This window comes from Empidonax traillii, unplaced genomic scaffold (assembly GCF_003031625.1).
Source record: "Empidonax traillii isolate 1590-97213 ecotype Southwest subspecies unplaced genomic scaffold, ASM303162v1 scaffold86:size2944007, whole genome shotgun sequence".
NCBI lineage: Eukaryota > Metazoa > Chordata > Aves > Passeriformes > Tyrannidae > Empidonax > Empidonax traillii.
The window spans coordinates 317,422-341,196 of NW_020955279.1; the positions used below are offsets into that span (position 1 = coordinate 317,422).

A 23,775-nucleotide genomic window follows, 5' to 3' on the forward strand; every position below is an offset into this window, starting at 1 on the left:
GCCTGTTGCTCAGTAACTCTTGGTGGTTGATGGATTTCAGTGATCCCCTGTAAATTGCGGAGGGGTTTTCCAGGGGAGGCTGGCACCGGCATCCCCCGCCGGGCACTGCAGCTTGTCTGGCATTCAGAAGGACAAATGGTGCGAGAGGATTTCTTGCTGTTTGTCCCCGTGACACGGCAGACATGCCAAGGGCCTTTTCCAAACGAGATGGAGTTTTTCCAAGGTATTTAAATCTAGTGGAAAACCTCTCCACCCTGACTCTCCTCCTGCAAATATCTATTGATATCTATTGATGCAGATTTTGTTTTCATCATGCTTGCAAGAGACAAGGCTGCAGTAATTTTTAGGTGGTTTTTGTTTGTTTGTTTGGGAGGTTTTTTTTGTGTGCGTGTTTGAGGGATTTTTTTTTGTATTTCTTTTTTCATTTGAAGTGGCCAATGCAAAAGTCATTCTTAGGTAATATTTAAGGAGATCTTTCACTCAAGTTCTGAACACTCTTGGAATGTTTTCAAAGGAGAAAATGAAGGAAAGGCCACTATTAACAGGCAGTTAGAGAAATTTTGAGATTTCAGTTTCTTACTTATCTTGGCAGTCCATTAAAATAATTGCATTTGCTGTAGTAACAGAGAGATTGATTAGACTGAAAACTTCATTGTTAGCCTGTTCAATGTTATATTTACCACACTTAGCAGCTTTTGATTCCTAGTGAACACTAACAATAAAAAAAGGAAAGTAATTTCTCTGAGGAAGCTTCCATTTTAGTAGCTTTAGTCTAATCACTATAAACAGGAGCTCTGGTTTAATGTAGTTTTCTTGGGATTAGAAGACTTAATTACTGCTTGGGATCAAGCTTTCCAGCCTTGCATGAAGCAACACATTAAAGCTGAGATTTTGAAAGAGCCTTAGGAATACATCCATCATTAAAATTCAATGACACTGGCAGCTTAGCTCTCTGCCTCCTTTGAACATCTCAGGGTTCCCTATTAATGAAATAATATCTGTGAAATTTAGGAAATAACATTCCTTCTGACCCCCTCTGGATTTTAAATGGGTCTATTGACCAAATACAAACCCATCCTCCACTCCCACAAGTCCTTCCTGTGCATTTCCCTGTCCTGTGAACAGTTTTTAGTCCCAGTATTTTTTTGTTTTTATTGCAATCTGATGTTTTTTTTCAAAGTAGGAAACCTTCGGGGCCACAGTGAGTGGGTTGTCTAATCATTTCCTGAGGCATAGGAGTGAGCATCAGCTTTGGCCATGGACCAGTGGCTGCAGAGCATCCCTGAAATGTCTGGTCCAGACCATGGAATGAGTGTTTGAGAGAGCCAGTGAGCCTGGAGGGCCTGAACCGCCTTTGTGATTAACTCTTATCAGATAATGATAATTTTACACACTTGGTAAATCACCTGGTGCTCTGGCAGAGGCCCCCAAAGCAAACCAGCTCTCTCCCTAGGGAATGCTACTGCTGATCTCAGAACAGCCCCTCAGACTGCTCTGCCAAACCCTATGTAATTTGCTTAGACAAAGCTTCTGCACTAAAAGTGGCATTTATCTTTAATTCTTTCTCCCCCCCACCCCAAGTTTCCACTGGGTTCCCATTACAGACAGAAAATTGGCAACTGTTCAGATTAAACACCAGAGTGAATTTGCTTGGCTCCAAGGAAGACATTTCTGTGTCGAAAGCTAAATTATGTTGCTGTTTTTCCACCTGTTAATGTGTAGATTATATAATAGAGACGTTTTTCAATTTATTTTTTTTTCTCCTTGTGATTGCAATGACGTAGAAGATTTGATCCTCACCACTTCTTCTTTGCTTCAGAGAAAAACGCCAGTGCTTTTGTCAGAAAAGACCCAAAGCAGTATTTGAAACCATCAGGATTTTGCTCACTGTTTACAGAGACGTTTTCAGTGGACTCAGAGGACTCGGGCTGTGCAGCAGCAGGGATGTCACACACGAGTCCCCTGAAGCAGCTGGGCTTTATATTTTCAGGCTCCTATTGAATATGGCCATGGCAATTTCTGGTTACTTTTTAATCTCTCCTTAAACAAAGTCATAGTTCTTACACAGTCACTTCTGAGACACGGAGAGAAATATTTTCCTAACAATTACTGCAGTCAGCTTAGCTGGGCAATTGAAAGTAACAGACACTGAAAAATATACAGTAACAGTGATCTTTAAGAAATACTTTATTTAAAAAATATTGGTTGGGAAAAAAAGTCCTTGCTCCCTTTATTCAGCAGGAAATGCCACACAATTATCTTTATTTTCTTACTGTTTGTGAGATGAATTGCAAATCAATGTTTTAGATGAATTTACCTAGCAGCAATTAACATTTAATTTCTTTTAAAAATATAGAAACAAGATTAAAATGCCCACTGGGGGTCATTTCTCCTTGATTACAGTTTAGAAGTGACCACGAAACGTTGATTTTCAATGCACCAATCAAGAAATAAGAGAATGAGAGCTTACAGTTGATATTCCAGAAGCGAACTCAGAAGTGGCTCAGGAACTGGCTCAGTTTATTTTTATTATCAGAGCAATAAGTGTCTTGCAGGCACACAGGGGTGAGCAGAGCCCAGCGAGGCAGAGCAGCCTTTCCACGGAGCCCAGAGGGCCTCGGATGGGGCACGAGCAGAGAGATGGGCTAATATTTGTACAGCAGGGACTTTCTATTTCCTTAGATGTCAAAGGATAACCTCTGATAACTTACCATGGTCAGTATTAATATATTATTTATTACTGTGATTGTCTCACACAACCCCTGTTGTGACCCTGCAAGTCCTTGTCCTGGAGCTGCCTGGAAAAGGTAAATATTTCTGTGCGTGCCGGAGGCCGTTTATCTCAAAGGCTCTGTGGGGAGATTTATGAAGGCCATTGTGTTCTGTTGTCCTTTATTGAGAAGCCCTACAAAGAGAAATAATAAGGAACAATCCTGTAAAAATTCCAGAGGGAAAGATATCACTACTGAGCACAATGATGCATTAAGGAAGGTGGCACTGCCAATGATAAAGAACGGCGTTTTTCAAGGGAGTTTATGGCTACACACCCACAGCATTTATTTATTTAACATGACATAAGAATTTTACACCTTCCTAGTGACCTAGCTAAAAGGATTAAGCAGCATTTGTATTCTCCAAGCTTAAAAAGACCTGAAAGGGTGGCTCTGTCCTTGCAGTCACACTGTGCATGGCAGGAAATGCTGATCTCCCACCAAGAACAATGTTTGGCTGACCAGGATATCTCGAGTCAGTCCGGGTCAAGTCCACGCACGAGCACTCACTGATGGCTGTGGACACAGAAAGATGGAGACAGAATCATGACTTTTTTATTGCATTTTGACTCTTTGCAGAATGTCTGAATAATTTGGAATCCCGTCCATTAAAAATAATACTCCAGATTCTTCAAAATGCATATGCAGTTGAATAATCAGTTCATATGTCCAATTATTTGACTTGTGAGTAGATTGGGTAAAACTTGGCGTATTTTTTCCACCATATGGTTGTACTAACTTGTTCGAAAGAAAAAATGACCCAAATTTCACATAAATAACTGTCCCACAGTTTTTCCTGTCTGCCTAATTTTGTCTATTTTCCCCATTAGCAGCTAGAGATCTAATAAACTATTGAAGGCTAAAGGCTGATGTAAGTCCTTTTTTAGGCCGGTGATTTCAACAAGAGTGTATGAAGAGCTTTTTTTAAACCGGGGAAGAAGAGCAAACAGCTAGAAAAACAAAAATGTGAAGTGCTTACGCAAAAATCTGTCATGGACATCTGGACCACCCTTGTCCAGCTCAGGAAATGTAACACCAGTCACAAGTGAGGAGAATCAATTGCACTTTCTGTTTTCAGAGGATCAAAGCTCCCCTGCCAGCTCTGCATTCAGGCTGGGTCTTGGTGCAGGTCCCATCTCCCCTCTGTCCTGCAGCACATCCACGGCCTCACCAGCTGATTGCAGCCTTGGTGTAGCTGTGATTCCTCAGCATCCATGAAATCAGGCAGCTGTGCACGGTGATGCTGCAGTGGTGATCCAGAAAAAGGGAAAATTTGGCACAGAAAGTCGCAGGAGTCACCTCTTGTGTGAACTCTTGGCTCTTGAGCCCAACAATATCACTGTTGCTGGAGCACACATGCAACTCTCTGAGATGCTGGGGTTTAAATCCTTCTTCTTTCAATGCAGAGTATCCCTGCTTTGTCCCTAGGATTTTGGGATGGGGGGGTACAGAGCACAGATTTATAATCATCTTATTTTTGGAATACCTAAACTGTTGCTGATGGGGTAGACTGTATTGGCTCCAAAGGACTGGTATAACTAAACAGAGGCACAGTTTGATTTAAGATTAGATACTTTTGTAAAAACAAAGCTTTGCAAAATATAAGATGAGGCGAAATTTGCCATATTTATAGTTCAAATACCAAAGAAATCTCTTTCCCCAACACTAATGGGTCTAGACATCTGTTTTTCATGCCTAAAATACAAATGCTATAACAGCAAACGAGTTCACAACTGCAGGAATTGAAGCTGTCTAGAAACAGGAATAAAAATTACTTGTCCTCCACAGTAAGCAAAAAGGAGGAAGAAAAAACCTCTTGCAATTAGTGGTGGAAAATAAAATTGGGTTTTGAAAATTGCTACAGCCATGAGTAAGATGGACTCCCTCACCACTGAAGCCACAGGCAAAGCAGGGTTTGGAGCACTCTTCATACACTGATCCAAAAATAGCTGGAGCAATTGGGACTTTTGGGGTCTAAACTATCCCATACAACCACATCAGAAAATACCAGGAGAGATCTTCTCCCCACTACCCCCCCCCGCCCATTCCCTCAGCAGAAGGTTGTACACCAGTCAAAAAGCAGTCCCAGTCCATCATCACCTATCCAAGGTAACATCCATCTTCTCTCAGATCTTTTCTCTCTGTAATGAACTCTGCTCTCTGCTGACTTAATCCTCATGAGAGTCCTTGGTTCACAGTTTCAAATGTAACATGGGCAACATGAAAAGAATCATCTATAAAAAAATACATATGGCCAAATTCCCTGGCTAACCTGGACAATGTTCCTTTAACTCTAAAGCCTCTATTGTGCTAAATACCCAGATGTTAACAATCTCTTCTAGAGGCTGTTGAATGCAGGAAGGACATGTTTTTAGCAATTAGAAAAATAATAGTGCAGTTACAGATGGCAATATTTAGCAGAGTTTGTTTGGTTAATAGGTCAGCAGTTTGGGACAGTTGGTGGTTGTTATGGGGCAGCAAGGAGGGTTTGTGCAAGTGAGACATTCTGCCAAGCACGCTGAATCCCCAGGTACCCATGGGGCACCCTCTGCTGAACGTGTGCCATAAAATCCAAGGCATTCAGGAGACACCTCTCCTTCTATAACTTCCTTCTGCATTTAAAAAAAAAAAAAAAAAAAGCTTTGAAAACATTCTGTGATAGGTTTGTACAGCGCCAGGGAAAATGCACTTTTATAAACCAGAAAAAACGCATATGGTGCAATGAATATTTCGGGCTTATAAAAGGGTATTCTTCGTGGAAGGCCTGAACTAAACTTCATATCCTTAAATACTTTGTAGGTAGAGCAAGAATTAAAGAAGTGATTAAGTGCTTTCCTCGTGCTCTGCAGGAGTATGACATGCAAGGGGCTGGTCTCGGGCGTGAGCAGGTGCATGTTCACACTGCTGCTGGGGCAGATTCGTGTCTGCTGCAACGATTTATGATGAGTTCCTCACAGTAGCACGAGTCTGGCTGGTGGCCTTTGTAATTTATCTTCGCTGATATCGTTATGTGCCTTGAGAACATTTGTCTTCCCCAACCTAAAGAGTAAATGATTGTTTTAACGAGGAGAAAACAAGCCTTACTGTAACAGCCCTGGACGAGGGACCACAGAAAGATTGGGCTCCAATCTGTTTTAACAGCTGCTTATGGTTACTACAGTCCCTGAACAAAGGTAGGGTTATTTTACCTTTCTTTGCTGATGGCCCAAGTTCCCTCTTATTTTCTCTGTCTCTGCAGAACGGCCAAGGCCACGCTTGGAGCCCCAGACTCTGGAGTCAGGCAGATCTGTGCAGTTTTGGAGCCCCAGACCTTTGGATATCAGGCAGATCTGTGCAGTTTTGGAGCCCCAGACTCTGGAGTCAGGCAGATCCATGCAGTTTTGGAGCCCCAGACCTTTGGATATCAGGCAGATCTGTGCAGTTTTGGAGCCCCAGACCTTTGGATATCAGGCAGATCCATGCAGTTTTGGAGCCCCAGACCTTTGGATATCAGGCAGATCTGTGCAGTTTGCTGCATGCAGTGGTGCAATTGGCACACGGAAACCTTGCACTGAAAACTGGATTACATAAAAGGATGTGAAAAAAGAGGCCACATCCAATCTAAATAATCCACCCATTAATCTTCGTGGTGGGTTCCAGTGTTTTTGGATTCATGGACCCCCATGGAGTCCCTGACAATAGACCTGCTTTTCTTGGTTATGTTTTTTTTTGCAGAACTTTAGAATTAGTTCAGAGTCACCACAAGGTCCGTGGAAAACACACATAAAATCACACATCTAAGTATTTATTAAAGACACCAGCACCTAAATTCCCACAATCCTAATGGATCCTCGAGGAGGTTTTATTACTTGCCCAACAATCAGACTAGATATATAATTAAGCTTCCTTGTTATTTCTAAGCCACATGCTGCCTTAAAAAAACAGTTTCAGTACAGATTACGCCTGTACCTATGGTAGCTGCTCCTCTAGAAAAAGTCAGAGCTAGCGGTGATTTTGCAATTCACTAGAATAAAAGCAATTTTTTTCCAGGTTGTTATTCTTCTCCCTTCCTGGGTATGGGCAGGAGCAGAAGAGAACTGGACCTCCCACTAATTTGAAAAAGCTAAATGCTATAGAGAAGGAAAATGAGATTTTCATAAGGAATCAGGGCTTTGGAGGTGTTAAGTGTTGGGATATGACTGTCCCAGCCCTCATGCCACGAGAAGGGAGTATGGAAATGAATGCTGGACTGCTGGGGTTGTGAAGGAAGAAGCATAACCACAGAATCAGCACCAATTTTTTTGAACACAGGCCCAGTTTTGGCTTTGGAACAAGAACTTGGACTCACATGAATTGTGTGAGGGCCTGGCCTTGGATAATCAATGGGTGCTCAGTATCTGGCAGGATCAAGTCCATGGTGAACAAGGAACTTGGCCCAGATTTGAAACACCACTGCTTGTGCTTTCCAACCCCATGGTGCAACCACCAGACCACAAACGTCTTTCCCACTTTTTGCTGTTGAGAAGGAAGAGTCAGCTTTCAGGCTTGGAGAAATGTGGTGGACTGAGGGCAGGAAGGATCTGTCATTCATAAGAAAACGCGGGCTAGAATTTCAAGATTTATTTAAATTCTAAATTTCCTTAATGCTGATAGAGTCGAGGGGCAGAAGAAGGTTCTGCCACTCATGGCTCTCGCTGCAGCAGAGAGCTCTCTTCTCGAGCTGCAAAAACCAACGGCACACTTAATTCCTTCACACTTTGGAAAACAGTGGCACCTTGCACGAGATAGAAAGCTGGCTCATTTTTGATTCTTCCTTCTTCCCCAGGCCCCAAAAGCGACCTTGAATTAATGCGCATTCCTGATTAGCGCGATGATATAAATCACAGTAAGCTGCTTTCATGTGGAGATGTGAAGCCTGTGCTCCTCAGGGCCCTGCAGTGCACACACTCCCAGCAACGTGAAGTGCAGTGACACCAAACAAAGCTGCTTCTGGTGTAATGTGCTACACAAACTGTTGCGATTATCTCCAAGGATGTGGGAACTTTATCTGCTTCAACCCTTTGCTCTCAGACATTATAAAGTTAATTATACAATGTGCCAAGGGGGAGGCAAGGAGAAACCTTGTTAACCTTTTCTTTCTGTGGTTTTCCCCCCTCACTGCATTTACATTGGCCTTGAAGAGCTGGGACATTTTGCAGATGGTTTAGGGTCTATAAATTCTTATTTAAATCATCATGAGCCAAGTATAACAGGTAGCAGTCCAGACTTCTCTAGAAAGGACAAACTCCAGCTAAGCATGTAAATAATACTCCAGTGCCTTTTAGTAGATAAATACATATACTGAGCCAGGTGCCCTGGAAGGTTTATTCACATTTTGCTATTGTTGCTCAGTAAAATGAACTGGGTATGCATCACGTGACTCTGCAATATTTTTTTAAAATGCTACTTCTCAGTGAACAGAAAAATCTACAGGCCAAAGGAAGGTGATATTTCCTTCACTGCTCCACTGTCAGAAGGTGCCCATCTCAACTAAAGACAACCAAAACTCTGTCTTTATCCACCAAGCCTCAAATGGCCAAGTCCAACCAGGCTGTTGCCAATCAAGGAAAAGCAAGAGGAAATTACCTGCTTGAGATCAGGTGGGTGTAAGGAACGATGGGTGAGGAGGGCAGTGGTACATTTTCTTTACTACTGGTGAAGAGTGTGGCAACAATACAGCAGAGAATTATGTTCTGTGCTGAGTTGAGAGAAAGAGGGTACTCAGTACTGCCCATTATAGCTGGGAAATGCCCTGAGACAGGCACTGATGGCACCTTTTGCTTGTCTAAGCAAGACATATCCTCCCTGGCCTCTGTGTCCCTGTGTCCCAGATGCTGCTGTCTTCCCTTAAAAGACCATGTTTTGAGACTTAGTGAATAAAGGCTCTGTTCATGGTATTTCTGATGAAGAATCCTCTGCACATATTAATTCTTTTTACAATTCTTTTTACTTAATTAAAAGGAATAGCATCTGCACCTTTTTTTTTTTTTCCTGAGAAATCCAAGAATTTTTTACAGGTTTGTTTATTTCTATAGCTTTTTTAGATATTGATTTTTTTCAGTCCCCACCTGCCAGCTGTGCATTATGGAGCATCTGTTGGTGAGCCCAAGAGTGTTAAATGTATATAGCTCCCTCCAGAGTTTCCCAGTGAGATTCAATGCAGTTCCATGAGGGACACCTAGGTCTTCTCCCACAAGTCCCCCAAAAGAGGAAAATATAATTCAATTCCATCTATTCTTGTCCAAGACCTGACAAAAGAAGCCATAGACTGGGAGTCATTCACAAGCACAGAGAGGGGTGTTGGCTATTCCTTTAAAGTCTATCCTGATGCAGAATAACATTTTACAGCTGATCATCCATAGCAGCTGAAATCACCTGAAAGCAGAGTCTGAATGTTAAGAAAGATCTTTTTTAATACTGCACTTTCACTAATACTTTGTAGGAGTCTTGTGCCTAAACCTCTAGGCTGTCCCAGTGAGCTGCTAGGGCATACTAATTCCCATCACCCCATAAAACACACCCCTGAAACTGAAATAGAGTGCAAGTGGTTCTACAGGGTAAACATTAGTTGCAAATGCACCTACTCAGCACTTTCAGGTCACCCAGTATATCCCCTGGTACTGCCCCTCTGAGACAGGACTTCAGAAGCAGCCTTGCTATGGCTTATGGACAGGGCTTTTTGGGGACCCAAGTATCTACTCAGAGGATGCCTTTCCTCAGACAAACAGTATTTTCAGAGCTGTTGGCTGATCAATCTTTGGTTTCCTGGCCTGCTGCCTCCACGTGTGGTTGCCTATCCCTGCTAGTCTGGCAAAGGGAAGAGAAAATATTTGGCCTTTGGGAACCGGACAACTCGTTGCCCTGTATAGCTGACATGAGTGTAGGATTCTGAGTTCAAATATTCTGTACCTGTTTTGCACAGGAATGAATATTACACAAGGTGCCAGGCAAGTGAAGCATAGCTAATGTAAAAACACCTTGGGCTGGTTCCCAGTTACCCTGCAGCTGTGTTAGTATTTACAGCACCGGCAGTAAAGTGCCCCTGAATCAGAATAGGAACAACTTTTATTCTCCTTGAATGCATAAATCAGGCCACATAGTTCTGCTGGAATTACAGGCCATTTGCAGTCATTTGTCTCCCTCCACGTGCTTTGCCCAGCAGGTAGCCTGTAATTATTTGATAATAAAAATTATAGGCATTTTTACATCGCTGGTCCTCGGCAGGAGCCGAAGATTACCCAGTGATTTTTACACAAGCTGAGAATTTAAGCCTGATGTCCTGGCGGGTTTCCAGGCTGGAAGACTCGATGGCCTGTCTAAATCCCTGAGGAATTTCTGACAGGCTGTGGCACTCTGCTCGTCCTCAGCAGCTGCACTGGGGCAGCTCTGCAGCTCGAGGGTGGCAGGAGGTATTCCTCCCCCCCTGAAAAGGTGCTCATGATTTGGTCGCTTTGATAATTCCCTTGGGAGCTGCAGGGATGAAAGAGACCATATGAATGAAATCTATCACTGCACCCTGGGAGTCTGATATGGGATAAAAGATTGTGATAGTTTACATATGATTATTAAAATTTCCAAACGTCTGTGTAAAATCTGCTCTGCTCTGGTTTTGTTCCTCCCCTCGAACAAATATTCCAAAAGAAATGAAAGAGATTATATCATTAGAAGTTTGAAGTGTCATGTGAGAGGTGCATAGCCAAAAAAGAAGTTTGTTAGTGGTAGAAGAATACCTGTTCCATCATTTTCCTCATTTAAGTTGTCTGCACCTGAAAAGAATAAGCCTTGCTTTGTAAAGGAAACTTCTTGGGAAATTAGTCCTTCCTCTCTAGCTTCATTATAAAGGACAACTTTTTTTTGCCTATGCATTTGATAATTTATGTATTTGTAAATATAATAAAACCGCAGTGGTTTGGACATTACAGGGAATGACTGGTTTGGGGAATCTGAGAAACGAAAAGAGATAAAAACATCAGCTACAAAAAGGAGTGCCTGCATTACAAATGGACTTTGTTATTTTTTATCTTGGCAAGTATCATTAAAATTTAATTCTTTATACACCCATGACAGATAAGTTTGTCCCACTTCACATTAAATATGTTATGCATTAATTTTGACAAAGTCATTAAACCCACTGCACTGAGACCTCACCCCAGCTCTCTGAAGGCCCTGCTCAGCAAATACAGGACTGTGGAATTGGGCCTTAACTTCTCCCCACTGCAATCAGTGGGATTAGTGCCATGAACTTGGAGACAAGCTTCTTTTTTCCCCCCTAAAGTCTCCTTTTATTCGGTGAAACCCCCAGTTTCACCAGGAAAAGTGAGTGTGCAGGGGTTCTGCTGGGGCCACGCACGTGATTTGATTTCTTTGCCTCACTTGTAAAAACTGAACCTAGTTTTTAAGCCTGGAAAAATGCATTAAACTCCAGCCCTTAGTGCCAGCACCGGCATGAGGGTTGGCCTGGCAGGGCTATGGCAGCTCAGCCTCTTCCCTCGCTGCTTCCAGAGGCAGCTGAGCCCTCACACTGTGGGACACACACTGCTGAACGTGCTCAAGAGGAGTGAACAGGCTGCTTTGTTGCTAATCACAATACAGAGGAGAAGAAGTGTTTTGTCCCAGACACGTCTAAGTTCAGATTTGTGCTTCACTTGGTGCCAAGAGCCAGTTCTGAGCCCTTTATCAGTCACAGCTCTGTCCTAAGGGCCTGATTTGGGGAATGGAATGGGAATGGATGGTGTGGGTGAGCACCGTCTGAGGTGGGCATTCAGAGTCGCCTCCAAAAGATCCCATATTTTTTCCATGTGGAATGTTGAGAGGATTTTTAGGGGATTTAGCCCCATTCTTTTGACAACCCTGGCAGCTGAGGCTGGGGATGAAGGAGGATCTGAGAGAGTAATGGAAACTGTGGGCAGAAGAACCAGGCCATGGGGATGTGTAGATGATCCCCTCACCTGTGGGGTGTGGGGATGTGAGAATTATCCTTTCATGGGGTGGGGATGGGGGGGGATGATCCCCTCAAGGCATGGGGATGGTGGAATGAACCCCTCAGAGTGTCCCACAACGAAGAGCTGGCCCGAGCCCCACAGGTGCCTCCAAGACCTCGGGGTGCAGAGACAACCCCTCAGCAGCGGGTGGGGTCCCTGAGGGAGAAGCGCCGGGGATGTGGGCTCTGCTCGGGGGTGCCCGTCCGCGGTCTGCGGAGCCGGCCGGGGCTGCCCTTCTCCTTCTCCTCCTCCTCCTCCTTTTCCTCTCCTCCTCCTCCTCCTCCCCCTCGTGTGCGGTGCGCGGCCGCATGTGGGGCGCAGGCGGCCGAGTCTCCACCTCTTCTGGCAGCGGGAACCTGTGGCTGCCAAGCTCCATTAAAGCCATCAGCAGCCAGGGGGACGCGCTGCGCCGCGGTGAAGGCGGGGTGGGCTGCGGCGTTTTTTTATTTTTTATTTTAAAATACATACTTTTTTTTTCTTTTTTTTTTTTTTTTCTTTTCCCCTTTCTCCCTCCGCGAGGCTCGGGCTGAGCAGGACGCCTGCGGGCTGGAGCCGCGGTGCCGCCGCCGCGGGCACCGGTGCGCCGGAGGCGGCCCATGGCTGCACCGCCTGGCCCCGCGCCCCGCTGAGCTCCGCGGGCACCTCTGGCCGGGGAACACAGCGGGCACCATGGTCCGGTGCTGGTGGCTCGCAGGGCTGCTCGTAGGTAGGTGCCACCGGCCGCCAGTGCCGTCCCGGGGCAGCAGGAGGGTGGCGGAGTCGGGGTCGTCCCCTCCGGCGGGCTCCCCGGCATCTCCCTCACCCACCAGGGCGCTGCGAGGGGGCAGGAGGTTGCTGAGGGTGTGCAGGGAATTGGGGTGCCAGGGGACGGTGTGGGGAGCGCAGAGGAGCAGCGTGCGAGGAGGGTACGAGGAGAGCGCAGCGGACTGGGAAGGAGGATGCAGGAAACTGCAAAGGGAGTGCAAAGAGGATGCAAAGAAACGGCAAAAGGACGGTGCGAGAGGGGTGCAAGGAGCGGGCGAGGAGGGGGCGAGGAGGGGGCAAGTGGAAGTCGCACGGCGGGTCTCGGTGGGGCCGACTCTGGGACGGGGCTCCCGGGGTGTCCCCGCACTGGTAGGAGACACCCGGTGCCCGGAGCGGGCCCCGCTCTCTCGGTCCCTGCCCGGCCCGGCAGGGTGTCCCCGCCGTGCGCACCCGCGGAGGAGCCGGGAATCGTCCGGGGCGATCCCCGCGCTGCCCCGCAGCTCCCACCGCCCACGGCCGGAGCAGGGGACGGGCAGGGAGCGCCCCAGAGGGACCCCGGCTCCCCGGGATGCTGCCCCCGAGCTGTGGGGCCGGGAGGGAGGACTGACCCTTCCCGTGCCCCCCTCTGACTGTGCGCCGGGTGGGGATGCCAGAAGGGCTGGCGGGACGGTGCTGAGCTGCCCAGGGCGGTGCTGGGCTGGGGCTCAGCCTCTGCCTCCCAACCGGGGCTCCCAAAGTGGTGGGGGTCGCTGCCCCCTCCCCAGAAGCTCTGCCGGGCATCCCCTGTGCCATCGCAGCTTGCTCCGGTCCGGAGCGCGGTGCGCGGTGAGCTGAGTTTCGCTGCAGGAAGGACTTAGAGGTGATTCTCACTGAGAGTTCGGTATTATCTCCGGGAGGACCCAGCACCTGCCCCGGCAAGGGACAGCCTCATAAGGAGTCTCCTGTTCCCGGGACATGACACTGATCCCCAGCTGTGCAGACAGACCTTCAGAGCAGCACAGGCTGCATCTTTGTGGCTCCCTTTCAAAAAGGCATCTTTCAACCCCACAGTTCTTGGACCAGTTTCAGAAGAAAAGGTTCTGGCTTAAGAGACCATATGGGAGAACAAAGGCAACTGTGCTGTGAAAAAAACACGAAATTATTTCTGTTTACAACAAGGAGCAGAGCCTGAGGGAGGCTCCTCCATCCTCAGATAGTATTTTCCTAAGAAAAGTAAAGCAGAACTCAGCACCCCTGAACAGAAGGGGCAGGTGAAAGGAAGGATAGGAGGATGTCCCTGAGGGCCCTGTGCAGTCGGGACACTGGAAATCCAGGCACCTGGGTTCCTGCTAGCTTTCTTTCTACCACTTAGTGCACTCCTCTGAGGTTTTGGGCAGCAAAATATCACACTGGCTTGCCTCTCCGACTCAGGGCTTAGTTTAATGGTCATTGTAAAAGAATCCTGTAGTGACAGCTATTGGATGTTACTTGCATGAAGAGTAAAGGACCAGACCACAGGAAGAAATCTCTGAGCACGGCACTTCTGTTGGGTAACTTTTCTGTTCTCCTTTTGCAGGGTCTTGTCATTTTCACAAAGATAAGGCTAAACAGGTTGAGAAACGTGTATTGTCTGTGTATTTTATTAGCTCAAACTGCTCTCCTCAGAGGTCTTTTATACCGCACTATGTAAGATTAGTCACTGAAGTCCAATTAGAATACTTCTTCCTTCAGTTCTCCAGAATTTCTTTTAGTCCTGTCTAACTTAAACCCTCAGCTTCTTGTGTCTGATATCGGTAAGAGAATTTCCAATGATTTCAGTAGGAACAGAAACTGGACCTTAAGACAACTATTTAAAGAGCTCAGTCAGACCCAGAACTCATTAAAATCAAAGCAAGGTTTGCCAGTGACTTCACTGTGAGCAAGACTGGCATTCTGCATTTTGCATAAAGCTGAAAATCAGCATGAGCATGACACCAGTGCATAATTAGTTGTAAAGGCACTTTAGTCAGGTAACTGGATCTGATTTTGGAGTCTCCCCCAGAAAAGAATCACTCATTCCTGGAAATGTCCCCAGAGACTTGCTGAGTTTCACCTAAGCTTTCATTAAAGTCTTTGCATTCCAATAACACCACGCTGATATTTTTCATGTGTAGCTTCTCCAGCGTGGTTTTAACATAAAAGATCTGTTCTTGCTTCCAATGTTTATTTTTAAGTTTGAAAATGACAGTGTTGAGGTAAGATAAGATCACCAGTTGCATTCACTTACGAGATTAGAAAGAGAATCCCAGAAGTGATAGTACTACATTCAATATAGAGATGTGTGTATTTACTCATGCATAAATCTGTAGTTACTATTAAACCAACATCATTGTCTTTGGTTCAAATATTTATTTGGGTAATATTTATTTAGCTAATTTATTTTTACCAAGTTGGAGGTTTTTCTTCTTCATTTCTCAAGCTGGCCAAAAAAAAATCAACAGCTAATGTGTCATGCCAGATTGTGTGATATGACTCTATTTGTTCTTCCAATAATTATAGGTTAGCCACGTTTCAAAGTATATGGATATAGATAAAAACAGGGCTGAGAAGTAAAAAAAAAAAAAAAAAAAAAACACAAGTGAAAAAAATATGGTGTGGTTTCTATATTTTCCCCACAAGCACAAATTGTTGAGTAAGGAGATTTTCAAAAGCCAGAAATTGCTGTGAAGAAAACCAAAGCTGCAATCCAATGCTAGGGGAGGCTGCATCTGGCAGAACAAAGTTTGGAAGGAGATTTTGCTTTCAGTGGGATCCTGTGTTTCCCCACAACACAGCATATGTCATCTGTAAAGACAACGCTTTCATGGACGAGATACAATCACTGCTAAAATCAACCTCAAAATTAGGGAGCACCTATACAATGCTCTTACACAAGTGCCTGGGATTTCTCACTCGTTTGCTGAGGAAGATAAAGGTGTGAAAGAAGAGAAACTTCCTGATTTTTAAGATGTTGTCTCTCAGATATAACAATCCCAAGACACTGACGGTGAGAATGTGAGAATTTCAATGTGCAACCCTTCTTCTCTAGGCTAAGAGTGCTGCCAGAAACTGAAAATATGATTCATAGAACAGCTCCTTCTCTTCCCAGTTTAAGTTGTGTAAGATCTGAGGGGTTAGTAATCTGCAATCTGTGGGATTTTTTTTCTTTAAGGAGTTAAAAGGTCTCATGCTCTAAAATGAAAAAATGAGACAAGTTCTGTTTCTGTGTCTGATGTCTGTTTGAAATGCCAAAGCTCCGGAGTGTGAAGTGATAAGAGGGTTGAAATTCATCATTATTTTTGAGTTTTAGCAGGGTGATGGTGTGATAATCGTGTCTCTCATACTGATGTTTTCTAATTTTTGGTGAACAGCTTATTAAATCATCACAGTTTGAATTCAGCTGAAACTGAGAATGCAGCAGAGAAGCTCAGCTCCTGTGGCACTGTTGGATAGACAGTTGGATCAGTGCAACAACAGCTCTTGACTTACAGCTGGTGTGATGAGACATAAATCAACAGGGGGAGTCTCACCACAGAGTGTTTGAAGAGATTTGCTCCAGTTTAGATTTTAAACCAGTGCTTTAAACTTGAGTGTATCCCTTTAGTCAAGCACTGAAAAAGTCCCCCACGGTTTCTCCTGGGTTAATAAGAAACACAGACAAATGTGTGACATTTTGGCCTTGCCTAACTCAGGGGCTGAGGTCTTTGGAAGCGGGTTTTCACCCTGCACTCTGGGATCAATGCATACACCAAGCTCCCCACTGAGACAATTGGATTCACCTTGTTCACACTCCTGCTAAATCCACAAGTGCTCGACGTGGCAGGTTACAGCTTGGATCTCCCCTGTTGATACAAAAACACAATGACATGTTATTTTTAAAGCTTCTCAGAGAAAAAAAAAAAATCATTTTCCCCAGTTAGTCTGCCTGGAAAAGAGAGATGAAAACATAAATGACAGGGAAGTTTTGCAGCAGAAAAGCTCCTAGGCTTGGTTAGCTTTGAGTAGCACGAGTGCCGTTATTAGATTATGCAGCACGTAGGTTGAATGTCAACTTTGATTTCAGCATCTGTCGGCAGAGTTTAGGAGAACTGGAACACATCAAAACTTGGCTGATGCTGACAGGCAAAACAGTAGACCGAAATTTCAGGCTATCTAGAAACCACACCCAGACCCCAAAGCACATGTTAGAAGTAACTTTAATTCTGTGCTTTAGCTGAACAAGTAACCTTTTTCTGTGGTCACTTGTGGCTCTAAGTTAAATGTGTGTGTGTGTGTTTCTGCTGTGGGCTCTGGATCAGTTTTCCACCTTTCTGCAGAGCTTTCTGTTCCTGAGGGTACCTTCTGCTGTGACTGCTTTGGAATGCCCCTCTCATCCTTGGCCTCTCAGGAGCCAAGTAGCCTCAGCCTATTAGATCCTATTAGATCCTATTTTTATTACTGTAAACAGTGTCCTCGCAGCAGAGCCAGGAGTCCTGTTGTGTTAGGTGTTAAATAAGAGAGAACAAAAGGATCGTTCCTGCTTTAGTGGGTTTATAACCTAATTTCCTGGATTTAAAGTTTCAACAGTGAGTACTTGACATTGCAGGGACCCACTGGGATTCCCAGCTGTGGCCAGCAGTTCGGTACCTGTTGCAGTTGGTTGTGTCTCTGCACACCCAAATGCCTCATTTCTAGCCCCAGAGAAGCCAGGCAGTGATTTTGATGAGTAGGACAGTGAACAATGTGCTCACACAGGAGAGCAGCTGTCTCCTGTGGGAGCAGGGAGCTGGGGTGGCTCCATGGCAGTGGGAGACTGAAAGGCCACTCAGATTATCCTGCCAGCTCCCTGCCAAGAGCGGGTTCTTCCCTGCTGAACTCATGTTTTGCTCAATCCCTCAAAATCCTGCCAAGCAAGTGGACTTGCCCTGCCCACAACACTGCGCCTCGAGAAGTTCACCCTCACACACGAGCCACATGTTTTTCCTCTCTTCATTCACTCCCAACAGAATCTCTTTATTTGCTGCAAGAAATTCCTTCCCTTCCTTGGTGTTTGTGCTTTGTGAATATTTATAGGCTGTTATCATGTCCATCTAGCTCAGCCAGGCTACACGTCCTCTGCTCTTTTAATCTTGCTTCGTAACTCAATCCCTCCCACCCCCTCATCATTTTTTGTTGTTCTGCTCTCAACTCCCGCCAGTTCCAGTTGCTCATTTTGCTTTGGGTAAACGCTGTATTTATGTTAATATTATGTGGTGGGTGGTCCTCTCTGCGCTCATGGTCCATGTGAGTGATTTAGACGTTTGAAATGAGGTTGACATTTTATAGCCAAGCCATGGCTGATTGCTTGTTCCGTTCTTCAAAGCACTCCAGGAAAAAATATGCTTAGCCATCAGTATTACAAATGGCCACGATAGCCACTAATAAAGTGTCTGGGCAGGGGGGTGAAGGGGTTGCCAAAACCTGCATGGGTGCTCTATACATTCGAAACGTCAGAGTGGCATTAATTTCACATCCGTCTGCTGTTCCTTCTAATGAGTTTTCAACTCATCTAAATTAAGGAAGATAGAGATAATAGTTCCATTTGGTAAGAATGTGAATTCCACAATTGTAACAATGTAACTGAGTTGTGATAGTGCCCCCCGGGTGTTGTTCAGCCCTGGACTGAGTTTGCTTGCTTTTGGCTTTGCAAACAAATGCTTTCCTTCATGTGTTCTCACTGTTTAGGTACCCAGGGGTTTGAGGTCATCTCACCATGGTCTCACCTATCTCACCAAGCTGAAATTCAAACTTTCAGCAGTTTTCAAAGAGAAAAGCTCTAGCATCACCCTTCTTTCTTTCATTTTCTTTTGTGTTTTGGTTGTCTATTTACCTGTGCCAAACTTCTGTGGCCATACCAATCAAAGTTTAACACAAGCCATGGGATGTTGGTGTAGCCTGAACCCATTTACTTTTCTCAGTAAGGCTGTGGGGAATTGCTCAGCTGTTCTCTGTTCTTTTGGCACTGACCAATTTAGCTGTGGAAAAAACACAGAACCCCTCTTTCCAAGTCTGCAGAACATCCTCTGGGAGGAACACAAAGTGAAATGGCTCCTGTATCTGCCAGGACAGCAAGTGTGTAGTTCAGTAGAGCTCTGTGTAGCTGAAGATCACGATGCTTTGGTCACCATGAACTGTAGGAGATCTCTTGGGAAGATGGACTCACATCCACCCCTGGTGCTTTCATTTGTCATCACATGTCCTCTATGCCAGCTCTTACGTGTCCTGCTTGGTTCACCACATTTGGGAATGTCATGATCTGGAAGGTACGTTCCCACTCAAATAATTCCATGACATTCCCTATCCCGTTTCTTCTTTGTATCCCTTCTTTCTCCAAACGGAGTGTCAGTATGTGGGGATGGGCATCTTCTTAAATATGCTGCTGATGCTGCGTTGGTACAGTCCTGGGATCTTTCCTATTTACACACTCCATTGAATTTGGGATCAAACCCTTGAATCTCATTCATAGAGCTAGGCCTGGTTTTCTTTGGGTAAAAAGCCAGAGAGGGCAGTTTTAAGAGGCCGTTTTATTTAAATGTAGTTTATACCAAAGAAGATCTTTGAGGTATTTCTCTTTCCTCCACTACCCTACCACAAATCCCATCTGTCTTGTCATCTATTGCTGGACATGACACTTACAAGAGAAGTACATGATTCTGTGATTCCAAGAGCAAACTATTTACTTCTCTGGTGCCTTAAAACCCTCCAGGCAACTCACCACAAGTCCTTCACTATTTTAATTGTGGACGTGAGACAAATCAGACAACGGTCACAGCCTCAGAACAAAGCTGGGCTGAAACCATAGACTGTGATGTCTGAGCCCATTTGCTATTGAGCTACAAGTATGTGGTGAAAGTATGTTTTGAAAACTTCTCTAAAATCCTGAGCTGCTTGGGATTTTGAGTCGGCTGAGTTTCCCCTGAGGATCTGCAGAATTTCATCCCTGATTATGCTCTGCTGTGCACAGGAAACCCCGGGTGATGCTCTGCAATGATAGTTCCCATCCAGCACAGTGACTGTGCCAGCCCTGAAAGCAGGACTGAGAAACATCCCGTGAATTGAAAGCATTTTATAAATAGCCTGAACTGAGCAGCAGACTGGTGAGACAGCTATATGTGAATATACCCGTTTTACAGACAAATGAGAGAAGGGATGAATAATAGAAATACTTTTCCAGAAGCCAAACAGTACTCCAGTGAAAGCACTGGCATCCTCCCTCAACCACTTGACCACATTCTGGCTTCAGTTCAGGGAGGCATTACTAATCAGGAAAAATGCTCATGTACTGGCCTAATTTCAAGCATATGCTTAAGTTTCACTGAAACCAATTAGACTTAAGCATGTGCTTAAGTCCTGTCCTGAACTGGGTTCAGTTTGCAGATAGGCAAAATGCAAGGTTCTGCTGTGATACAGTTTTCCACCCCCAGTGGGTGTTATTTAAGTTTTATAACTTTATAATATCGTAATATAAAATGTATCTCATTCCACACAGCTGTTCTCTTGGGAATGCCTTATTCTGAGTGAATTAAAAGCACCACTAACTTGATCTCCACACAAATGCAAGAAAAATTGATTTGCTAAATACAACCATTTCGTTTGCTTTTAAAAGAATGCTTATTCCTTTAGTGGCTAACCCAAAATCCATCCTGTGTGCTCTCAGGAGAGAAAAATGCTAAAGAAACACTGGTTTGCTCTGTTAGGAAAGTCTGTGTGGAAAAGTGTAATTGGCTTATGCAGAATATATCGATATGTTCCTTATCGCCCATTTCTTTCCAATCTGAACATTCCTCAGAAAATATCAAAGGTTTTATGTCATCTCTAAATGAAGGAATGTGTAATGCTCCGTGACTTCAGGCCCTGATCTTATCCCTGTGAATGGGTGACTAACTGAAACATTAGAATTATAAATGGGAATAATAAATTCTGGCCATAGGAGGCAATAACATGCAACAGATTAAGCAATCTAGCTGTGGAGAAGAGCTGATCTACAGTAACTAATTTGGTGCAAACTGTAATATATGCATTTTCTCCTCCATTTATTAAGAAACAGATGTGTGACTCAACTTTGCTTTTTTCCAAAGTCAATCTGCTTGGAGGAACACAAACAAGATTTGTTTCCAGCAAGGAATATTACAGTATTTATCTCTTGGTTGATGTTTTTTTCCCTTTGAAAGCGAGAAGTGGGTCTGAATCCGGGGCGCACAGCCCTTGTGCAGCACAACCCCACCAGCAGGCTCTCATTCCCAGGCTGGGGATCTTTTATCTTAATTTTACCACCGTATATTTTGTGGGGAATTTCCATTTCTGTCTATCATTTGGTGCCACGGGTCCTGTACAGATGAGCACTGGAGCAGCTGGTCAGTATTTGTCGCTGCTGCTGTCCCCAGGCTCAACTCAGTCAGTGCTGATTGCAGGGATGAGCTGCCCTTCCAGGTGCTGCCGTTCCTGGCTGCCTGAGTGCTTGTGCAGCCCCCTTGCTCAGAGACTTTGGGCCGCTCCCTGGGATGCAGCACGCACCGGAAAGCTGGAAAAAGCCCCTGTTTTGTCTGGTTTCTGTGCTGAGGAGCTCTCCGAAAACGCTTGTGGTTAATCGATACAGACAGACGGGATAGGAGTGAGGGGAAGAGATCACAGCCGGGGAGTTTGTTTAAGATTTTCCTATGAATGAGTATTTTTGTCTCAAAGATGAATTGTGAATAATTCCTTCCTTTGCCCAAGAACTCTGTAGAGCAGTTAATTTGTGTCTCTCTCAAGATAGAGGAGCTGCTCTGATGTGCTTCACCAGGGGCTGAGTAACAGAGTGACATATGAGTGACAGCCACTTTATGCTGCTCTTGGAATAGAGATGTGCTCTAACTACAGATTTTGGATCTGGAACTAAACTTTTCCAGCTTGAAAGGATGTTTGGATCTGGTGGGGCTGGGCTGGAGTATTTGAGAGAAAAAAGCAGCCACAAGATTTGGACACAAGCCAATAGCTTTTGGTTTGAGGATGCATCCAGCTTGGAGTCTTGTGTACAATTAAGTAAGACAAAATCCCTAGGAATTCCCATCTTGTCCAATATTTACATTCTGGAGGCTTTTTTTCCCCCCCCCTTTTTTTTTTCCCTTTCCCCATGGAGTTTGATCCAGATTATAAAAATTCCCTTTTCTATTGAATGTGTCAAAATGCAGTGACTGCATTGCCAAAGTGTCTGTGCTCCCAAACAATGCAGACTTTTAGTGTTTCTGCCAAAAGTAGCACTAAGGGTTCAGTCAGATATTGAAGCTTCTGCTGCAATAAACACACAGAGAGCACAGTTAGAGAGTTGAAAAAGGGGTTATATTGTGTATATTCTATAGCTATACACTGCATTGACACCTCTAGGGTCATTCTGTGGTTATGGGCAAGAGCAAATCTGACCCTTATGTCCATTGCCTCTAGTACAAATACAGTTATTTTAGTTTATTGTATTCTCTAGGATAATAATGTCATGTTTGTTTGAAGTGTGGTTCAGTTTTGGACTGCCCTTGTTCTGATGGCTCTCCAAAAGCTTTGCCAGTAATTGGGCCTCTCAGGGCAGTCAGATGAAACTTGGCATATCCTGCACATGAGTAAAAAAAGAGCCCTGGGAGCAGGGAGCACACGGGATCACAGAGCAAAGTCCTGGCAGAACTGAGATGAGGATGGAGATGCCCAGCTCCCAATGGCCCTACTAAATAGGTGCCCATGGGGCAGCCTCACTCCCTGCAGCTGCCAAACCAAAGATTTAACCAGTAGCAATGGGTTTTGTCATCCAGTATTTTCCCGTTTTCGTGTGAAGACTCACAGGAACTGCATTTTAGGAAGCACTAGTGGAAGCAGTTGTGAAGGAGTTGGATGTGCCTGCTCGCCACATCCAGCCCTTAAAGACAGTAAGAACTCTAGAATTGTGAGTCTGCTCCAAAAAGAGCCCCAAACACTAAATAATGTGTCTTTCCAGCTAGTTCAGTCTAGTGCAGCACATAGTGAGGTACCAGGAAATCCCAGGCTGGCAGAGCCTCTCTGGCAGATCCCAGCTGTGATTCTCACCCTGAGTGTTTATGTTTGTGTTGCATCCTGAGCTTGTGAACCAGGGAATTCTGCTGACGTTGCTCAGCAGAGCTCGGAGCTTGCCCATGGTTTGCAGCAGATCTGTGTGTGCCTGGTTCATCCACAAACACTTGTTTTAGGAAGGTGATTGCACTCTCCAAGCCCTGCATGATCTCACCTGTCTCTTCTCTCATGTGCAGCCACATGGTTTGGGGTTTCTCTTCCCAGTGAAAGGTCTGGTTCTGGTAAATCTCCCTATAAAGGTCGCAGGATGGTTCAGGTTATATCAAGGTACATCTGAGGCACACAGGGACTAAGATGAGCAGTTGTGACTCTGTCTTGAGCTCCTGGACAAGAGGCACTGAGGATCTTTTGTTCCAGCTGATAGGCGGGCTGGAAATCAGCCTGTGTCCTACCATTGGTATGGAGTGAATAAAGGCTGGCTTGAAAATGTCCAGCACACTCCTGGGTAAATTGCACAGTACAGCTGGAGCAAGCAAACCCTGTCTGGGCTCATAAACCCCCATCTGGGCTGAGCACCACTGGGACCAGGGACGGGGCTCTGCCAGGCAGGGCAGTTGTAGGACAGCAGAGAATTGGTAGGGTATCAGGAGGAGCTTCCCTGAGAGCTCATTCCATGGTGTTATGAAGAGGCAAATCCCGAATTTCTTAGTGAAGCAAGCCCACGGTGAGTGCCAGAGAGGTTAGCTTAAGTGGAGTGAATAATATATAGGAATATATGTACATGAGTGTGTGTGCATGCAAAGGTCTTCAGGATTTAGCTGAGTGTTCACACATTCCCTAAACCAATAACATCCGTTGTTATGGGAAATGAGGTAAGTGACAGAATTACTGTCCTTATGGCGGGCGACAGGCGAGGCCAATGTTCCCATGCTGTAATTCCCTGTTCCAGTCACTGCCTCAACAATAGCCCGGGAGAGAGAGGGGGAGAAAGAGAGAGAACACGAACAAAGAGCGCTTGGTTTTATTTGAAGATTTCATCTGAAAAACGGTTGGATTCAGATGAAACTCAAGCGGGAAAACCTGAGCGAAATTAAAAAAAAAAAAACAAAACTGTGCGCTCAGCTAAGAGCTGAAAGTTCACCCGCCTTGGGGGATGTTTCTCCAGCCGCTCGGGGCACTCGGCGGCCGATGCCGGGCCCGCAGCGCTGACTCCGCTCCCTCTCCCTCTCCCTCTC

General features: G+C 45.1%; 1 protein-coding gene across 1 annotated transcript in view; it reads left to right on the plus strand.

Moving 5' to 3' along the window:
• Nucleotides 1–12,154: 12,154 nt before the first annotated feature.
• APCDD1L (APC down-regulated 1 like) overlaps nt 12,155–23,775 on the plus strand; it is a 19,349-nt gene continuing 7,728 nt past the window's right edge. Inside the window, exon 1 of the mRNA XM_027881237.1 lies at nt 12,155–12,476. Within this exon, the coding sequence (XP_027737038.1) occupies nt 12,440–12,476 (37 nt within the window). The 5' untranslated portion in view covers nt 12,155–12,439. The remainder of the gene's footprint in view (nt 12,477–23,775) is intronic.